Source organism: Caretta caretta, chromosome 1, assembly GCF_965140235.1.
Source record: "Caretta caretta isolate rCarCar2 chromosome 1, rCarCar1.hap1, whole genome shotgun sequence".
NCBI classification, from domain to species: Eukaryota; Metazoa; Chordata; order Testudines; family Cheloniidae; genus Caretta; species Caretta caretta.
The window spans coordinates 165,394,436-165,415,152 of NC_134206.1; the positions used below are offsets into that span (position 1 = coordinate 165,394,436).

The window sequence follows — 20,717 nt, forward strand, 5'->3', positions numbered from 1 at the left end:
GATAAGGAAGTGTTGTTTACTACTTCTCATAACACAAGAACTCGGGGTCACCAAATGAAATTAATAAGCAGCAGGTTTAAAACAAACCAACGGAAGTATTTCTTTACACAGCAAACAGCCAACCGGTGGAACTCCTTGCCAGAGGAGGTTGTGAGGGCCAAGACCATAACAGCGGTCAAAAAAAGAACTAGATAAGTTCATGGAGGACAGGTCCATCCATGCCTATTGGCCAGGACGGGCAGGGATGGTGTCCCTAGCCTCTGTTTGCCAGAAGCTGGGAATGGGTGACGGGGGATGGTCCACTTGATGATTATGGTTCTGTTCATGCCCTCTGGGGCCCCTGGCCTTGGCCACTGTCGGAAGACAGGATACTGGGCTGGGTGGGCCTTCGGTCTGACCCCGGATGGCCGCTCTTCTGTTCTCCCCGCAGGGCTCAGCTCCCGCCCCCTGCTGTAAAGGCCTGGCAGTGGAAGCTGAGTCCGAGTAAGGGCAGGGCGAGGGCTGGGGCTTCAACTGCTGCCACGGAGCATGCTCAGTCGATGGGCGCACGCTCAGTACAACCCAAGCAGAACGTTCCGTCGAGGAGCCGTTTCTACACCACGCTGGCGGGGTGAGAACGTCCGGGGGTTCCGGGTCCAACTCATGTTTCCGGGGGTCCGGACTCATGGTGCCCAGGGCTGAGGCTGTTTCCGCCCACCGCTTTACGTCACGTCCCGTCCCTTCCGCCCCCTCCACCTCCCAACCCCAGTGCGGTGGCGGCAGCGCTCGCTGACAAACTACAATCCCCAGGAGCGGGCGGGGCCCCAGGACTCGCTTTCCCAGCGTGCCCCGCGGCGGGGGAGGGGTGTCGGTGTAGTACTGCGCATGCGTCCTAGCCGCCGGCGAGCGAGGTGTGACCTACAGCAGCAGGAGACTATGGCGGCGGCCGCGGGGCTCCCGGGGAAGGTGACCGACAGCAGCGCCGGGCTCGCGGGGACCCGAGCGGGAAGGGGCCGGGCCTCACCGCCCCGGGGTCTATGGGCTCCTCGGCCGGGCCTGGCGGCCGCTGCCCGCCTCCCTCCTCCCCCCCCCGCGAGCCGGGCCCGGGGAGCCCCTGGTGGGGGGCGGGGGGTCCCGGACTCCTGGGTTCTTTCCTTGCTGCGGCGCCCGGCCGGGCCGAGCGGGGCCGGCTTGTGACCACGAGGCTCGCTCGGGCCCGAAAAGCGGCTCGGGGGGTGGTCGCCCGGCGAGCCCGTGGCCCAAGCGATGGTGAGACGCCCCCGCTCTGAGCGCCCCAGGCCCCGCCCCGGCTTCGGCTCGCGGTTGTTTTTCCTCCCGGCTGACTTCCTTACTGCGGAAAATTACACGTTAACCCCCACCCCCGCCCTCTTTTCTTCTAGCTGCGCTTCTTCAGCACCTCCCTGGCCGGGCCCGCGTCCCAGCTGGTAAAGGTAGGGTCGCCGACAAGGGTTTGGTCACCCAGGGATCAGAGTAACAGCCGTGTTAGTCTGTATTCGCAAAAAGAAAAGGAGTACTTGTGGCACCTTAGCGACTAACCCATATATTTGAGCTTAGCTTTCCTGAGCTACAGCTCTCTTCATCGGATGCATACTGTGGAAACTGCAGAAGACATTATATACACAGAGACCATGAAACAATACCTCCTCCCACCCCACTCTCCTGCTGGTAATAGCTTATCTAAAGTGATCATCAAGTTGGGCCATTTCCAGCACAAATCCAGGTTTTCTCACCCTCCGCCCCCCCAACACACAAACTCACTCTCCTGCTGGTAATAGCCCATCCAAAGTGACCACTCTCTTCACAATGTGTATGATAATCAAGGTGGGCCATTTCCAGCACAAATACAGGTTTTCTCACACACACACACCCCCCAACACACACAAACTCACTCTCCTGCTGGCAATAGCTCATCCAAACTGACCACTCTCCTTACAATGTGCATGATAATCAAGGTGGGCCATTTCCAGCATAAATCCAAGTTTAACCAGAACGTCGGGGGGGGGGGGTTAGAAAAAAACAAGGGGAAATAGGCTACCTTGCATAATGACTTAGCCACTCCCAATCTCTATTTAAGCCTAAATTAATAGTATCCAATTTGCAAATGAATTCCAATTCAGCAGTTTCTCGCTGGAGTCTGGATTTGAAGTTTTTTTGTTGTAAGATAGCGACCTTCATGTCTGTGATTGCGTGACCAGAGAGATTGAAATGTTCTCCGACTGGTTTATGAATGTTATAATTCTTGACATCTGATTTGTGTCCATTTATTCTTTTACGTAGAGACTGTCCGGTTTGGCCAATGTACATGGCAGAGGGGCATTGCTGGCACATGATGGCATATATCACATTGGTGGATGTGCAGGTGAACGAGCCTGTGATAGTGTGGCTGATGTTATTAGGCCCTTTGATGGTGTCCCCTGAATAGATATGTGGGCACAGTTGGCAACAGGCTTTGTTGCAAGGATAAGCTATTACCAGCAGGAGAGTGAGTTTGTGTGTGTGGTTTTTGGAGGTGAGAACCTGGATTTGTGCTGGAAATGGCCCACCTTGATTATCATACACATTTTAAAGAGAGTGGTCACTTTGGATGGGCTATTACCAGCAGGAGAGTGAGTTTGTGTGTTGGGGGGTCAGAGGGTGAGAAAACCTGGATTTGTGCTGGAAATGGCCCAACTTGATGATCACTTTAGATAAGCTATTACCAGCAGGAGAGTGGGGTGGGAGGAGGTATTGTTTCATGGTCTCTGTGTATATAATGTCTTCTGCAGTTTCCACAGTATGCATCCGATGAAGTGAGCTGTAGCTCACGAAAGCTTATGCTCAGATAAATTGGTTAGTCTCTAAGGTGCCATAAGTACTCCTTTTCTTGTCGCGCAGGGAGTTTCCCGGGGCAATTTCAGCGGGCTTATGTTGGCTATTTGTCCTCTACTGTTATGCCCAGGCTTTACTGTTCCTAGGCAGGTGTAATAACGTCTTCAACTATCCAGTCCCCTTAACTTAGCTTCCCAGGAGGCACAAGTGCAGTATTGTTGGTTCAGCGTGTGCTGGTTTGGCTGTGTCTGTGCACAGAATGAGCGTCCCAAGAGTGTCTCTGCCTCATTTACCTGAAAAACCACAAGCTGCAGTTAATTGAGGCATCTCTTCTGGAACAGGTTTAAGCCCCTTGATTACTTGTTTGCATAATGCAATAGTAATTTTATTTAATTGGAATGTCTGTTGGTTACTTGATGATGCAAATGTGTTCTTTTCAAGCTGGTTATTTTTGTTTCAGTTCCTCTTGTAGTGCTGATATGTGGGAGAACGCCTGAAGTATTTGCCAGTTCTTAGCTTTTCATTTTTGTTGGTTACCTGTACAGTTAGTTTGCATGAATTTCACCTGCCCTATCCTTTGGCATGGGGTATGACAACAGATCCTTTTTCTCAGTGCTGCCCCCTTAGTCCTATGGGGTATGTCCAGTACCAGGACAGGTTCGCTGCATCTCTGTAGCTTCCAGTGTAGCAGCAGTAGTAGAAATAAGTCTCTTCTATCAAAGCAGGAATTCCTTTTAAAGGTGGTAAAAGCTTTTTACCAGAGCTTCCTGCTTAAAGTGATTTGAGTGACAACAAGACAACCTTTTTAACACTAACTAATTCATATTGTTTTAAATATGAGAAGCTCAATAGGAAGTTAAACTTAATGATCAAACCAAAGGCATCCCAAAGAGCTATTGAGAAAAGGGAGTTAAATATTTTATTTTATTATTTTTAATAGTTTATTACAAGCATGCGGACAAAGGAGATCCAGTGGATATAGTGTATTTGGATTTTCAGAAAGCCTTTGACAAGGTCCCTCACCAAAGGCTCTTAAGCAAAATAAGCAGTCATGGGATAAGAGGGAAGGTTCTCTCATGGATTGGTAACTGGTTAAAAGATAGGAGACACAGGGTAGGAATAAATGGTCAGCTCTCAGAATGGAGAGAGGTAAATAGTGGTGTTCTCCAGGGATCTGTACTGGGCCCAGTCCTATTTAACATATTCATAAATGTTCTGGAAAAAGAACATTGGCAAAATTTGCAGATATACAAAACTACTCAAGATAGTTAAGTCCCACGCAGACTTCGAAGAGCTACAAAAGGATCTCACAAAACTGGGTGACTGGGCAACAAAATGGCAGATGAAATTTAATGTTGATAAATGCAAAGTAATGCACATTGGAAAACATAATCCTAACTATACATATACAGTGATGGGGTCTAAATTAGCTGTCACCACTCAAGAAAGAGATCTTGGAGTCATTGTGGATAGTTCTCTGAAATCATCCACTCAATGTGCAGCAGCAGTCAAAAATGCGGGCAGAATGTTGGGAAGCATCAAGAAAGGGATAGATAATAAGACAGAAAATATCATATTGCCTATGCCAACACCTTGAATACTGCGTGCAGATGTGGTCGCCCCATCTCAAAAAAGATTTATTGGAATTGGTAAAGGTTCAGAAAAGGGCAACAAAGATGATTAGCGGTATAGAACGGCTTCTGTATGAGGAGAGATTAATACGACTGGGACTTTTCAGCTTGGAAAAGAGGCGACTAAAGAGGGATATGATAGAAGTCTATAAAATCACGAGTGGTATAGAGAAAGTAAATAAGGAAGTGTTATTTACTGCTTCTCATAACACAAGAACAAGAGGCCACCAAATGAAGTTAAGAGGTAGCAGGTTTAAAATAAACACAAGAAAGTATTTTTTCACGCAACACACTGTCAACCTCTGGAACTCCTTGACGGAGGGTATTGTGAAGGCCAGTACTATAACGGGGTTCAAAAGGGAGCTAGATAGATTCATGGAAGATAGGTCCATCAATGGCTATTAGCCAGGTTAGGCAGGAATGGTGTCCCTAGCCTCTGTTTGCCAGAAACTGGGATTGGGTGACAGGGCATGGATCACTTGATGATAACCTGTCTGTTCATTCCCTTTGGGGCACCTGCCATTGGCCACTGTCAGAGGACAGGATAGTGGGCTTGATGGACCGTTCCTATCTACAGGGGTCAAGATTTTTTTAAGTGACCAGTGATTTTTGTGTGACTAGCTTAACACACGTTAACAGGTCCGAACTCTGATAGTAGGTGTTGTTCACTACTTTCTGAAAATCAAGCCCCTTCAAGGTCTTTCAAGATGGGCACCCAAAATTGCTAGTCTCTCTTGAAAATCCTGGTTTAGTGCAGTGACATAATTAGCAGCTGTCACACACTATCTGTTGTCGGACCCAGTCAAACTCCTGTTGACTTTGTTGGGAGTTTAGTTGACCCTTCCACTAAAATTGGGCAGAAAGGCAGCCGGTTCTGGCCAGTGGGAACAAAGGACGGAAGAGAGAGAGTCCAGGTGGTCTGTTTGCTTGGGACCGAAGAAAGAGGACGGAGGAGAGGCTGTGGGGAAGGTGATATAGGGTGGTTGGCTGGAAGGAGGTCACTTCTGGACTGGGGGCAGAGAGCAGCCTGAGCCACCTGGTTGCACAGTGCTGAGACTTTCTAGGCTTGAGGGCCCTGTGCTGTGTTCAGATGTACAATAAACCCTTCTGTTTTACGATGGCTGAGAGTCACTGTGGGGTGGCATTGCTCCCTCTGGGTGTGGAGGCCTCGTGGGTCCAGTGTGAGTGGACTCCCTGAGGGGGCTCACGGAGAAAGAAGGTTCAGAGGTACGGTTCCAGGCAGCAGTGGAGCCAGGGGGCCTAACCCCAGAGAGAGTGCAGCCCTCCATGGTATTTTGTTTAATGTCATCCAAAAAGCACAGGGAGCTAAGCCGTTCAGATCACCTATCCCATGAATACGCAAAAAAATGCAACTAGGTAACAGTGGGCTTCTAAAAGCTCTCATTTTTCACTTTTTTTTGGTATTTGTGGTAGGTCAAAACCTTTAAGGGTAGGTTGTTTTTCAAGAGGAAAGTTGTGCATCTCCTGATGTTAAACCTGCTCTGAGTTAGTAACTGTCAAGCCTTAGGAGTCACTAATTTGACTCTTCTGTTTTTCAAGCCTCCAATCCAGGTTTATGGACTGGAAGGTCGCTATGCAACTGCTCTCTACTCTGCTGCTTCTAAGCAGAAGAAACTGGACCAGGTAGAAAAGGAGCTTAGTCGAATATCAGTAAGTAGGTCTTATACAGTTACTTCTCTAAACAATTTAAAAATAAGCTATAAACTAAGTGTTGTGGAAATGGCTTTTCTTATACTGTTTCCCCCCCTTTTCAATGATAGAGAAGGGATTTCTCCTTGTTTAACAAATCCTAAACATTGCAAATTTAAAAACATCACATTTTTATATAGAATATATGATTAGTATTAAACACATGCTGTTGCTTTTCTGGTCTAGTTCTCAACACTGGCCCTTGCCTTAATAGAAAATGTGAAGAGTCCTGTTTGAAAGAGGATTATGTTAATGCAAACTAAATACCTTTTTAGCTTGTACCAGCAATGTTCATACAAAACAGCTAGAGCACAACATAGTCTCCAGTGTAGATGTAGTCTTTGGAGGCTTTTTTCAATCTTGTCACTTTCACATTTGCATATTCTGGTTATCTTCACTTGCTAGCTTTTTAGTTCCTGGGGGCAGCTCTACACTAAAAACACTGCAGCTGTACCACTGTAGTGATTTAATGAAGACGCTCTCCGCTGACGAAAGAGAGCTCTCCCACTGGTATAATTAATCCACCTCTGCAAGAGCCGGTAGCTATGTTGGGAAAAAGCTCTCCTGCTGACATAGTGCTGTCTACATGAGCACCTAAGTCAGTATAATTATGTTGTTCAGAGGTGTGGATTATTCACACCTCTGAGCACCGTAATTATATTGCAGTAATTCTGTAGTTTAGACTTGCCCTGGGATTTTTCATCATACTCTTCTATGCTTTGGGCGCGAGGGATTTTCTCCTATATCCAGCTCAGTAAGTCAGGAAAGATTTATAAGAAGCTTTTTATTAGAAGTTTGTAGAAGTTTCTACTCTGCTTTGAAACTTTCCATGTTCCTCTTCATTTAGTTAATGTAAACCTGTGCATTTTCCAAGGATGTGTGTAAAAATGGGTGCACAAGGTTTTCTACTGGTGATCATGTTACCTATGTTTTATCTTTTTTAGACACTTTTGAACGACCCCAAATTGTCTAGTGTTGTCGTGAATCCTCATATAAAGAGTGTAATTAAACAAAAAACCATAAGTGATGTTTTAGTAAAAGAGAAACTGTCTCCGATCACCATCAATTTCATGAGTAAGTAGTCATTGATATAACTATAGTCTGAGCATTACACTAGGAAATATTAATTTTTCATGACCAAACTTACTTACTTTGTCTTAATTTCTTAAGTGTCTATGTAAAATGAAACTATTGAAGCATTTTGGTATTTGTTGTGGTTTGCTCTTTTTTGCATTCTTAACTCAGTTTGTATTGGATATATTTTTCATATGTAACTTGGTTTAAACATTGCAACGTCTCTTTTTCCAGAATTGCTTGCTGAAAATGGTCGTTTGCAACAGGCTCCAGATGTAATTTCTGCTTTTGGAAAGATCATGAGTGCATACCGTGGAGAAGTGCTCTGCTCAATCACCACTGCTAATGTAAGTTAGAAACATAAGAACTGCAGGATTGGGCTTAATTGGTGGTTGCTGCAATTTTTTTTTGCTTAATTGCTCTAAGCAGCCTGAAGAGGTTGAGCTTGGCTATGCTTGAGAAATGAACAGCACTGCATGTTCACCACAATACCTGAATGGAAGTTACTTGTACACAGGCTTTCAGATCCCCAGCAACCATTGACCAGAAAACAAAACCGTTGTGCATTTTTTTCCTTAACTGACTTCAGTTGTTTCCCAGCGCTTACATAATTAACTGTGAGCGACAAATGGTTGAGGAAAACCACAGGAGGAATTTCTCAGAAATGGTAGGAAAACCTGCTCCTTTTGCTCTTGGTCTGCGGGAAATGGAAGTGGGAGGCTGCTCAAGTTTTGAGCCTCAGGTTGGAGAGCCAGTGGATCTTGCATTTTTACTTAGTCACTAGCTTGTCTGGTGGGCAGTAACTAAATACTTCCAGTCCTGTCAGAGTTTTGGTTCCTCCTAGGTGCCAGCCAATGACTTTTCCTAGTAAGTCTCTGAAAACCTAGGACTTCGCTGTAATTAGCTTCCTAGTCAGGCTAAATATATTCAGTGCTTCCATTTCTTGTTTACAAAGCACATGGAGCTCTCTACATCCACAGCTTCAGACAGGAGCATTGTTGTGTGCTGAAAGAACAGCCTAGTTAATGACTTACTGGACACATGAAAAGGCTTGCATGTGTGTTTGGGTGCACAAGTTCTCGTCTATGCGCTAAGTTTCTGTGGCTAAAATGATCACTCTTGTGCCCATTCCTGCTCTTTTATGGCTTTTAAAGACACTGATGTCACAATTTGTTTTTTTCAATAACTTACCAGCAGCACAGCTAGAATCTATAACTGTTGCTGTTCTCTGCAAAATCTGCTCTGATTCCAGTCTGGTCCCCATCTCCAGAGTAGCTGAATGCCTTACAAACATTCCTGACTGTATCCTTTCTATAGCCCTGTGAGATAGGAAAATATCCTCTCCATTTTGTAGCTGAGGAACTGAGGTGACTGCCCAAGGTCATACAGGAACCCTGTGGCAAAGCTGAGAATTGCAATCCAGCGAGTAGAGTCCCAGTTCAGTAATTTAACCATCTTTCCTATCTTCAGTCTTTAGTACATGTTTGCAGCAGAAAATAAACCTTCCCTGTGTAACCAAAACACAGCTGTCTTGTTGATCAGAAACATCTATTCATGTAATTAAGTAGAACTAAAACTAACTGGTCCAAGGCACACCAAACAAATGCTACTTTTTATGCTTTCTCACGTTCACTGTTTATTACCCAAAAGTGTCGCTCAGTGCTCTTTCTTCCTTTAGTCCCTCCTCCAGCTTGTGTATTAAGCTTGGGAATAGAAAATTCAGGTATTTTGGACATTGGATATTTAAATACAACCCTTTATTTTCTGTAGTTTGATTTTTTTTTTTTTTTTTATTCCCCTGCCCCAGCCCTTGGATCAGGCCAGCCTTGCTGAATTAAAAACAGCTTTGAGTGGCTTCTTGGCTAAAGGAGAAGTCTTGAAATTGGAGACCAAGGTAAGGACTAATGACTTGTGAATAAATTGCATAAAGTGAAGCAATTTCTGTAACCAACAGGCAGATCTGAGGTACAGACTTCGTTGAAAGATCTATTCTAAATATTTTTTACACATTTTACAATCTCTTGGTTTAGTAAAATTTGATATACATATTAAACTCTGCTTTTGATTAAATGCAGTGGCATTTTTAATAACTACTAAACTTCCATCATAGTATCTGCAAGAACAAGATTCCTATTAATTAGACAACTTTTTCTTTACTGCGTAGAAAAGATTGACAATTGAATATTTGGCCAATGGATTTTCATTTAATAGATGTGTGTAACTTTTTCTTCTTCCTAGACTGATCCATCAATCCTGGGTGGAATGATTGTCAGCATTGGGGATAAGTATGCTGACATGTCAACAAAATCCAAGATTCAGAAACTGACCAAAATCATGAGAGATACTGTGTAACATCTTATCCAACTGTTTTTCACAGTGAAACCTATCAATCTATTATATGGAAACAATAAAATATTTCTCCTTCAATAGGCTGTAGTGTTTGTTTAGAGTAAGGTGATTAACTCTGAAATGCAGCATTAGCTTCAGTAACCTCTCCAAAGTTAGGTTGTAAAGAGCATCAATTACAGAGCGCTCTTTAGCCACCCTGTAACTCTTGGTTTGGAAAATGGGCTTGGCCTGAATCTAGCTATGTAACTCTGAAGGCAATGGAGAACATTTTCTGGAAAAGTTGACCAATTGGTCAAACTATTGAGTTGCACTACATTAGTTATTGCTGCTGTCTTTTAATCCAGGAACAGTGTTCATACAGGGCACTACAAGGATGAGTGCTCTATAAATGCCACCAGATTACATTTGCTGTTCCATGAGTCAGTCTGTTTTCAAAAACAGGAACAGTGTAAATGCTTAAACAGCCATTAGTTGAAAACAGACATTTTGTCATGAAGCTGATGGAATGTTAAACAATGACCCGTTATCAATGAGTTCTCACAACAGCCAAGTACATAAAATTATATACTTGATAAGTGGCTGAAACACCTAAGTTTATCATACATTGTATGTTATACAGGTTGCCTGTTAAACTACTGAATGTACAATTGTTTAAAAATCTGTTGATACATTTACTGAGACTTCCCACTTAAAGTATCCCTTAAAATATTCAAAATCAAGATAAATTAAAAGCAAATGGCTAATCGTAAGGCTGCATTGTAATATGCATTTCTTTGGACTTAAGGTTTATTTGGCTACTAATTCTCCTCAGCTTTCAGTTTTTTTTAAATAGTAGGTTTACCCTCCAAAAATTCATGACTTTTTTTATGTAAGTAACCTTAAATGGTTTTGGAAACAGATTTTAAATATACTTACCTCAGTTGTGAGATCACCTATTTAAGGTATCTATTATTGGGTGCGCCTGACTGGTGCTCCTCAGAGAAGACATGGAACTGGCAATACTATTCTGAGTTTGTTGCAGATGTGCTAATTCCTACTACAACCCATTGTACAAGCCACTCTCCTTTTCTCCTATTTAAATAAAAGCACAAGTGGAAATTAAATGGTTTGGAGCGGGTGGAAGGAGAGAAGTGAGTCACCCTGCTGAAACTGCTGCACTTCTTGAGTTGCAGGAGTTCTTTACCTAGACCTATCAATTCCACACACACACTCAACTGTAGGCTGAGGGAGCTCCCTTTTTCTCTGCAGTGAGTGCTGCTGAGAAATCCAGAACCAGCCATGTCTACCTATTAGGACAAAGTAAGGCCCCCAAGAAAAAGAAAATAAAATCAGAGAGTAGAGCAGCACACTAAATCCTGCAGCTGAATTAAAGTGCTAACTGGGGTCCCAACCCTACACTGAAGTGTAATTTAGGACTAAACAGAGGGTGAGGAATAGGGATCCTATTAGCATTTCCACTGTTTGCGTGGATTGAACTTGAAACCTGTCAATTTCCACATCTGTAAAATGGGGACAAAATACCTATTTCCCAGAGGTGCTGGGACACTTTATTTATAGATAAGAAAGCCTTGAATGAAGTGTGCTGTATGTGCCAAACCTTAGTAAAAAAAATAGTAATATGCAAGGAAATACAAATACTATCGTGTAAGTCTTTAAAAAAAATTTCATTGATGATTCAAGCTTTTCTACACATTTGACAACATACACAATTCATTGTTAAAAAAAATTAGGTTTATTCTTGCGTAATTTCACATACATACAGTAATTTGTCAAACAAAAAGAATAGAAACTTATTTGCAGTGTTAATCTCACTGAATACAGTAGTGGAAGTGAGTGTAATTTGTACAAAAGGAATACTAAAAACTCTGTTCTTTGACCTCGTTCATAAATGGAATAACTTAAACAAGTGGAGCAAAGGAAACAGCAGATTCAAAAATGTTCATCCAAGCATGTTTGAGATTTTCATAATATAAAGGAACAGTGGTGTCTAATTATGTATTTTCCATTATTACCTACAATGACCAGTTGAAAAAAAAAAAGCATGGAATGGATAAAGATCCAAAGATATCTAAATTAACAGTACAAATAATTTTTTTTCCTCAGAAAAATACAACTTCCCTGTTTAACCAGATCTAAGATAAAGACAGGCAGCACAAGTATTTTATAATACCTTATGAATTTGTAGGCTCTGATGAACAGTACAATACTTTTTTTAAAGGAAACTAAACAATACCGTTTACTTGTCCACAAGTGTACTAGCAAGCAACAACACAACCAGCAAGAGGGTGTTCCCCATTTTATGTAAAAATACTATGGATTGCCTTTTTCAATAACCTACCAACACAAAGTAAAAAGTACCCATGATAAAGTCTGTAAAGGTTTTAGAGCTAAATTCCTTTTCCAGTTAACTGAAGAAAGGAATAGGGTATTCTACAAAACCTATTAATCATGAATTAGCATTCTAAAAAGCATCTAGTCCTTTGTGAACTGTAAACTAGTTGGGGAAGAACTTTTAACATTACAGATACACTGTATTTCCTTTCATAATGCTGATATTTAAATAGTAGCCACAGTAGGAAAACAGCAAATTACCTCACATTCAACCAAAACCTGTCTTTCTACTGGGCAAACTGGCCTCACAAGAAGATGCATTTTTTCAAGGCAAGAGAGGGTTGACCTGTAATTTCATCAATTAATAAGGATGCTGTACAGAAAAAACTGGATAGGCCTAATCTTTGGTCAAGCTAACGGGTGTATGTGGTCAGAAGGCATGAGAAGAGAGTGAGGAAAATTCCATTGTAAAGCAATTGCAACAGCCCAGATTAAGAAATGTAACCATAGCAGCTAGGATTAGGAGAACTGTTAACCGCAAAAGAATAACCTGTCAACAACAGGAAAAGCTTGGTTTTGGCTCTATTCCTAATAAGGTATTAGACTGCCAAGGTTTGGAAAAATACTAATGTGGAAATGTGAGTAATTGAATATTGCCTGTAACCTAGATAAACTTCTGTGTGTTCCTGTTTGGGTAGAGCAGCTAGGCTGGCTGACTCTCCCTGCATGCGCATGCTTGAATAACGGTAGCCTCAGGCTGTTCTGATCCAAACACAACACATGGTTCATTTTCCACAACGATGCCAATGCCTCCATATGCCGTGAGTTAGCGCAGGCTTATGCCCCACTGAAACTGGATGCCAGTAATATATGGACCTTGTGCTGGGCTTCAGCACGGGAGTAAATTTCATTGGTGGTGCTCTGTGCACCACACAATGAGACTGCTGTGGGGTTGTTCTGCAAACACCAACACCTATGCCTGATTCAGGAAACAAGACTCTCTGCACGGTGGGAATCTAGTGATCGCATCCCATGAGCCCTGCCTGGATGGCCACAGCTGAACTGGCACTGTGTGGTGAACGTACTGAAGGAGTCCTCAGATGCTACCAAAAGGGGAGTCAGTCAAAGCAGACTGGGAAGCTGTGGTGTGCACTAGTATGGACAATCGGTGCACAGCACCTTAGTGTGCTGTAGTTCTACACCCCAGCTTGCTGCGCACCAGCCCGTCAGCTAGAAAAGCCCAAAGTAGCAGCTTAGAAAGGGTTAAAATACTTTGATTAACCATCTTTCACCAGCACTAAAATGACTGAAGTGAAAGCAAACAAACAGCAGATTAAAAAGCCCAGCTGCATTGGCTAGTCATTACTTGGGAAGTTCGCAACAAGCCCATGGTCAAAATGCTACCAAAAAAGTGGGCGGTAACAGTGCTTTCTACCCCCGTCATGCTGGATCTGTGACACCGACTAAAGAAGAGCTTCCCTGGACAATTTTTGATTAATAAATGGTGAAAGATCAGACTTTAGCGGAGCTAAGGCTGCAACTCAAATCCTTTAGCTTTTGTAGTGCAGACTGACCACAAATCTCTGGGGAAAACTACTCTTTAGTTTCCAATCTAGTTTCTTAGGCTCTGACCATATTTCTTCTCTTGCATATGCTGCTACCATTCTCATCTGTGCCCATTACAACCTTCAAGAACTGCTGGCTGTTAGTACCATCAGATCGCTGGTCACATAACAGTTCCCTTTTACTTGCTTGATGTTTTGAGGTCCTAGAATTTATTGCTAACTACGTATTTTACAGCTTTAAAGAAGTGCAAGGAATTAAGCTCAGCAGAACCTCTTCTAATTACTGTGTCAAACAACTATGCTAGTTTAACATATTTCTACTACACCTTTTTATGCACTTAAGTTAGGTCCTAAAAATATCTTTATATACACAGAAAAATAATCTCAAACACAGTTCACACTTTAAAATATTTAAAACAAAAAATTGTCTACTCCTTTTTCTGTTATGTAATATTTGACAACATAGCCATGTTTTTATTACTGTATACACACATAGTCACATATATATGTGTATGTATTTATATATACATTGAAATAGATTTGCGTGCCTACGCACATGAACACAATGCCAAGTTTCATGTGGAATGCATATACTGTACAGGGCAAACCCTCTCAAAGCTACAGCAATTCGACACGATTACCAACTTTTCTGTGTTTCAAAGGTTTTGACTGGTATCATAGAATCATAGAATAGCAGGGTTGGAAGGGACCTCAGGAGGTCATGTAGTCCAACCCCCTGCTCAAAGCAGGACCAATCCCCAATTTTTGCCCTGATCCCTAAATGGCCCCTTCAATGATTGAACTCACAACCCTGCTCAAATGCTCAAAACACTGAGTTATCCCTCTCCCCCCAATAAGTGATAGATTAGCACTGATTGAAATTCCACAGTGGCGCGCACTGCAATATGAGTTTAGACTCTAGTGATGCTGGAAAAGTCCATATTTGTTACCTCTCAATTTTGATAACATTACAAAAGTTGTATTAGCCATAATGATTATCTCCCCCACCCCCCCGCCGAATGCTACTTGCGTGTAACAAAAGGTGGGCTTTTCAAGGTAAACATTTGTAAAATGAACATTAAAAAACATTCCCTCATAAAAACTCGTGTAGAAAATATATAATTAGGTATGTCTAGCAAAAGTTTTGTAGAGTTTATCAGTACAATAACTTGCTGTCTCATTCAAGGTGCTTGAGTCAGGTCCCAAACACTATGCCACCTTTTGGAGCAAACAGTCTGGCTTTGCACTGTCATTACACTTGGTAAATAGAAAGGGCTTTTGGCTCCTGAATCAACTTATAAAATTATCTATTTCATTATTTTTAAGTGTGTTGCTGTAGATCAAGATTTCAATCATGATACACACTGTAAAGAAAATTCTCTAGCGGTCAGTGGTTACAAACCCAATGAATAGCAGCTTGTAAAAAGGGAGAAAGCTGAGATCAAAACTGCAAGAATATGAAATGCTTTGATTCCAACTCAGCAGAAGCCTGATGTTCTGTTCCATGCAGGGCTATATATTGTAACCTTCCCTCCCTCTGGGAGTCAGATAACTTGAATGGACTGTATAATTGAGGCCCCAAACCAGCAAAGCACTCTAGCACATGACTAAGTCTGTCTCTGTTCAGCAAAGAACTTAAGCAGCTGCTTAACTTTAACCACAGGAGTAATCCCATCCTTATTCATCCAAGCACATGCTAAAGTGCTTTGCTGAACCAGGGCCATAGAGCTGTCATTGTAGATGGCAGGGCTGACAGATGAGCTTCCATTAAGTAGCCTAGAAAGTAGCCCCTATGGTAGCAATATATACAGAGATCACTGGTGGTTTGAATAGCGCCTCTGTGTAGATTAAATAGAGTGGGAGACTGACCACTTTCCAAATGCATGTGTTTAAGCGACAAGAGACTTAGAATATCCAAGCACTCTACACAGGACGAAAGAACACTGGACTGTTGTGGAGAAATATAGGCAAAGGCTTAGCCAGATGCTAAACATTCCCACATCGTGAATGAGTCTATTTTGGAGCCTGCAACGAAGACAGCCTAGGATGGGCAGTCAATAGGCAGACCAAATCCAGATCATTAGATGCTTTTGAATGGACCCAACATCTTTTTGTTTTTTACTTATTATCATTGTTATTGTGGTGTGAAAAATGTTTTTCTGGCACGTGGAACTTAACAAAAAATAATGGACTACCCCTGGCCTAGGAGTTAGCCATCCATCATCTAGCACCTTGGAGTACGCTTCTGTTTACACTGCAAAGAAAGGCCCACAGCAGCGAGTCTCAGAGCCAGGGTCAGCTGACTCAGGCTTGCACTATGGGGCTAAAAATCCCAGTGAAGACCATTGGGCTCAAGCTGTAGCCCAGGCTCTGAAGCCCAGAGTCTGGGGGAGAGTCTCGGAGCCCAGGCTCCAGCCTGAGCCGGAATGCTTACTCCACTCTTCTTAGCCCTGTAGCACACGCTCTGTGAACTTGAGTTAGTTGACCCAGGCTTGGAGATTCTCTGCCATGGGTTTGGGTTTTGTTTGTTTGCAGTATAGCCGTATCCTAAGCATCCTGCTGGAACCCAGGCAGAGAGCTAAACGTTCCCTGGGCTCAATGACCTCCACCTACATTCAACAAAATACAAGAGGGAAGGGAGTGGCTCAGGCAAACTCCCCATTGTGCTTTGAAGAATGCACCTCATGCCCCATGTGAGTGGACTGTATTTGTACCCAAAGCTGCACTAAGGGCCTAACCCAATTGTCACTGCAATCAGTAAGAGCTTTGCCATTGACTTTAATGGGAGATGAATCGGGCCCTCATTTAAGGGAACGATTGTCCTCCCTGCTGGTACTGGTATAAATAGGAGAATGATTTTAGTGACATTGCACTCAAACAGGCTGAGGAAGTCAGTCCTGTGAGAAACGGATATTTGGCACATTGATGCTCATGGAAAGATCATGGATCCAATTCTTCCTGTAGCAATGGCATGGGCCCAAAAGGATATTTATGTGACTCTTGGGTGCTCCTTAGGACTGTCTGGCTCACACCACGAAAGCCAAGAGCCCTAGTGCAGTATTTTATGTCCAAGGAATTATGGGAGAGTTCTTTAAATACTAGGGTGTCTCCTCTTAGCACAGGAGACATGCAAGTCCAGGCCTCAGGGTTCCCAGAAAGATTACTCTGAGGGCCCTTAGTAACACCTGAAGACCCTGATCCTTCAAGGAGCTCCACTGAATTCAATGCGGCTCAGTGGATGCAGGAGTCTGCCTGCTGGGAACAACTTACAGATGCAAGCTTTACCAGTGGTTTATTATTATTTATTATGATGGGGGTGGGCGCCAACTTTGCTAATAGTGAAGATTTCCTACAGTCCCTGGGTTTGAGTTTTTATACTGAAGTGCTAGAAGAATCCAGTTTGAAAGATTTGCTCTTGTATTCTGAGCTCTCTGAAATTACACTAGTTAGGACGTTCTGCCTTTGACAATACATCACCATCACTAAGCAATTTTAATCTTTTTCACAATGTGGGTCTGGTCACTTCCTGTAACTCACTAGTGTTACCAGGATTCATCCTGAGGAAGTGTTGGGAGACACCCAGCTCTCCCCTTGTTAGGATGAATGCACTTACTGTACGTGAAGAGCGGACAGGAGTGAAGGAAACTTCCCTTTATGACTACATTACCTTGCGATTCTGTATTACAGTATAAAGCCAAACTACAAACACACGGTTTTGCCTCTTGTGGGCGCTCTCAGTATGGTTTTTAACGGCTGTACCCAAAGCAAGATCATTTGTTCAGTGAAGGCAGTGAATGTGCTGAAATGTCACAGTATTATGTTTAGAAAAGATCTATAAAAAAGCATTACACCACCGACCAAGAAACTGCTACTACATGTTATTTCTAAGCAAATATATCTCACTAAGAAAACAAAGTCAGCAAACAAGGGGCAGGACAAGGCCTACACGCTGCTTCAGTCCCACAAGAGCATTATTGTGAGGACTAAAGACGACTGTACATTGTGCTGACCCCCTGCACATTGGTATATTTTACCCACTAGTGAGCTGGGGGATAGTGGAGGAGAATGAAAGTCCCAACTTGTTTCAAGACTGCCACATACAAACTGCAATTTCACTCGCCCTGAAGATTTTCTGTGAAATAAATGACTCCATTCGGAGGTGCTGATTCTGACTGATCACTGAGCTTGTTTGTCTAGCGGAAGGTAATGTGGGCTCTATTAAATAAAGGGACACTTGCCCTCACTGCAGTATTTACCTGTATATTTAGAATGGCAGATACCGCGCACACAGTACTCCACTAGGTAGTAATAAGGATCCATCTTTTAATGATGGCCATTGTTGTATTTGTATGTGCTGGGATTTTCAAAGGAACCTAAAGGAAATAGATGCCCAGATTCCATTGACTTCCTATGGAATTTGCATGTCAGACTCCCTTGGGCAGCTTAGCAAACCCCATCTATAAGGCAATGGCAGGTAAATTAAGTGTGTCATGCTGAGCACTCCATACCGGATTCATTATTTCATTATCGCAGTGTAACTCTGTAGAAGTTAATATAAACTTGATGTAATAGAGCAATGAATCAGACCTTCCTTGCCTGCTATAATGTTCTGCCATCATATCATTCTTTCGTCATATCAAGGAATCATGGTTTTAAAAACTTGCACGTTTTTCCTTTTTCACTCAGAAGTATAATTGCCTGTTTTAACAGCTTGCATTTTGATCAAACAAAAAGCTCTTTCACCCAATGCAAAATTGTAACAACTTTACCACCTTCAAGAAAGTTAAATGCCAGTTTTAAAGTGCTGGTGTCCTTTGGATTCTTTAAGATCTCTAGAAGGTTTTAGAGTGGGTGTTTATATGATGGCTCAGTGACACTCAACTCAAAATGTAACCTAGCTTGATCATATAAATGGTTAAAACATGCAGCAAGCATAGTGTATCATTGCCATGTAGCCAATCATCAGATAACTTCTACACAAAAGCACCTATTAAAGTATTGGTTAGATAGGAAGATTTTTTTTCTTGTGTAAAATATTAGTAAAATTTAACATACATTCTATGATATACACCTTGTGTGTCTGGACAAGAAAACAGCTCCTTGCACCTTCATTTCTATGGTGTGTTATTTTACTTGGCCTATCCAGAGTTTCCTAACACTTTTTCCTATGGTCCCTTCAGCAAGACAAAATACCATTTTGCTCTCAGGCTTGAATTACAATACAGTTTTTTCCAACATGCTGTAATTTGGGTCTCTGCACATTAAGAAGTCCCGTGCAGTACCTGTACCTGCAGGTGTGAGTGGATGCAGGAGTCAGTGAACTGATCCTGCCCCAGGCTAGCTGATTTGACAAGAGATCAGCGAGCTTGTGCTGATATATGGAAATTGCATGATGCAGAGCCATGCCACACGCCTCAGACACATGAGCTCTGTTTTTCTAGGTCTGATTCTGAGAGGCACTGAGCACTTGCAACTCCCACTGACGTCAATGGGCTTTGCCTCCGAGGTTCAGCTCCTTGGAAGACGTAGTGCTGCCAATTGTTTTTATTTCTTTTTTTTTTTTAATGTCTGAGGGTCTGTTTCTATTTAACCCTGAGGGCACTGAATAATGCCATGTGTATAACTCCAGGAGTCTCTGGAGGGACCAGGTAGGAAGTAGGGTTTCTGGCTGTTAAGAAGCAGGAAACTGGAAGTTGTGACCAAGGGGAAGCAGACAGGAAGTGTGAGACTTTCCACCTGTTGTGGTGTGGGTAGGACAGTAGGAGAGACCTCACCGTCCCTGTGGGAGGGCAGTGAAGGAGTAGGAGCTTCAATGCCTGAGCAAAGAACGCTAAGGATGGGGATAGTTCTGTCTAGTGCGCTAAAGATTCAAGATCTTCAACTGGCAGGCCGACATGCCTATTCCCCATGTCTAGGGGTGAGAGATTTATCACAACTACAGTAACTGGGGTGGGCAGAAGCAAATCTCTCGTGAATATGACTCCCCCTGATATTGGGAGCGGACAAGTCCATTATACAGAGAACAGCTCACTGTCAGAGCACTTCAGAAGCTTGCAGAGTGGAATCTTTGCCATCATGCATATGGCTGGGCAGAGCCCCAGACTCGGTGCAGGAGAAGGGGCAGCTGAGAGCACCAAACACGGCATGAAGAGGCACCACAGTTGGAATTCCTCTTGAGTTACTGGAATAGGCATCTGTGGGGCACAGGAGGCTCTGTGTTACTTTCATAAAATCTCTCCGCTGGTGCTGTGAACTTAGAGTAAACTATTTTGCACGATAGGCTTGAATGCCATGATTCCACTACAGGTTTGAAGTCTCTTTGAAGACTCATCAACGAAAAAGGCAAAATTCCTCAGGCGCAATACAAAATCAAAAGCACGTAGTTCAAAGAAACCTTTGCAGGACTCCATCCTAGAATCTGACCTGTGTCAGGGGTCACAGACACCCACCAGGAGTACTAGTGAAGTCAGCAGCAGTCTGCCCACATTTATCATATTGTAGGATTGGGGCCTTAGACTAGAATCCCTGCCTTAAAGGGCTTACGTCCACCTGTGTTTGTACAGTGACTGGCACAATGGGCCCTCATCACAACTGGGATCTCTGGGTGCTATTGAAATATAAATATTAAGTGTTGAAAATAGCACAGACTAAGGTGGCACTGCATGATGCAATATTGCCCTCCTAAGATTACCAGTCAATATTCAAATATCATGGTACTGCCAGCCCTCTCTGTAAATACAATCAGGGAATATTTGTACAGTAATTATTTTCCATACAATGTAAGGTACTGGCTACTATCAATGTGTCTCTTATCCCCCTACTAGACAGAATGTCAGTCTTAATCAAATGTCTGTGTGACTATATTGTTCTCTAGGGCAAGCCCTAATGGTACTCCAGCCAACAGAGACTCTCATTTACCTTAAGTGACAGAGGTTTGTGCTTTGGGAGCATAAAATCCTTGATGACTGGAGAGCTGTGCAGTCATGCCATGTAGAATAGCTGACAAGCATGAAGTCCCGTGCAGTCATAGAATCATTACAAACAATGTGGAAGGTTGTCTAATTCCTGAATAGGGAAAAATGGATAATTACTGATCAATATCTATAGACGTTTAGGGCTTTTGGTTAACCCTCTTAAAACAATTCCGTTTCAGAAGCTGACAGTACCACTATATTACAGACTATTTAGTGTGAATAGGAGGGCACTAAGCTCCCCTGTATTCACACCCAACACACTATTATAATAATCT

General features: G+C 42.9%; 1 protein-coding gene across 1 annotated transcript; it reads left to right on the top strand.

Moving 5' to 3' along the window:
- The first annotated feature begins 824 nt into the window (after window positions 1–824).
- ATP5PO (ATP synthase peripheral stalk subunit OSCP) lies at window positions 825–9,650 on the top strand. Its single transcript, XM_048867741.2, has 7 exons — window positions 825–945; window positions 1,380–1,430; window positions 6,000–6,110; window positions 7,094–7,223; window positions 7,458–7,570; window positions 9,031–9,117; window positions 9,462–9,650. The coding sequence occupies exons 1-7, from the start codon at window positions 865–867 to the stop codon at window positions 9,573–9,575; spliced, it is 687 nt and encodes a 228-aa protein (XP_048723698.1). The 5' UTR covers window positions 825–864; the 3' UTR covers window positions 9,576–9,650.
- Window positions 9,651–20,717: the final 11,067 nt, after the last annotated feature.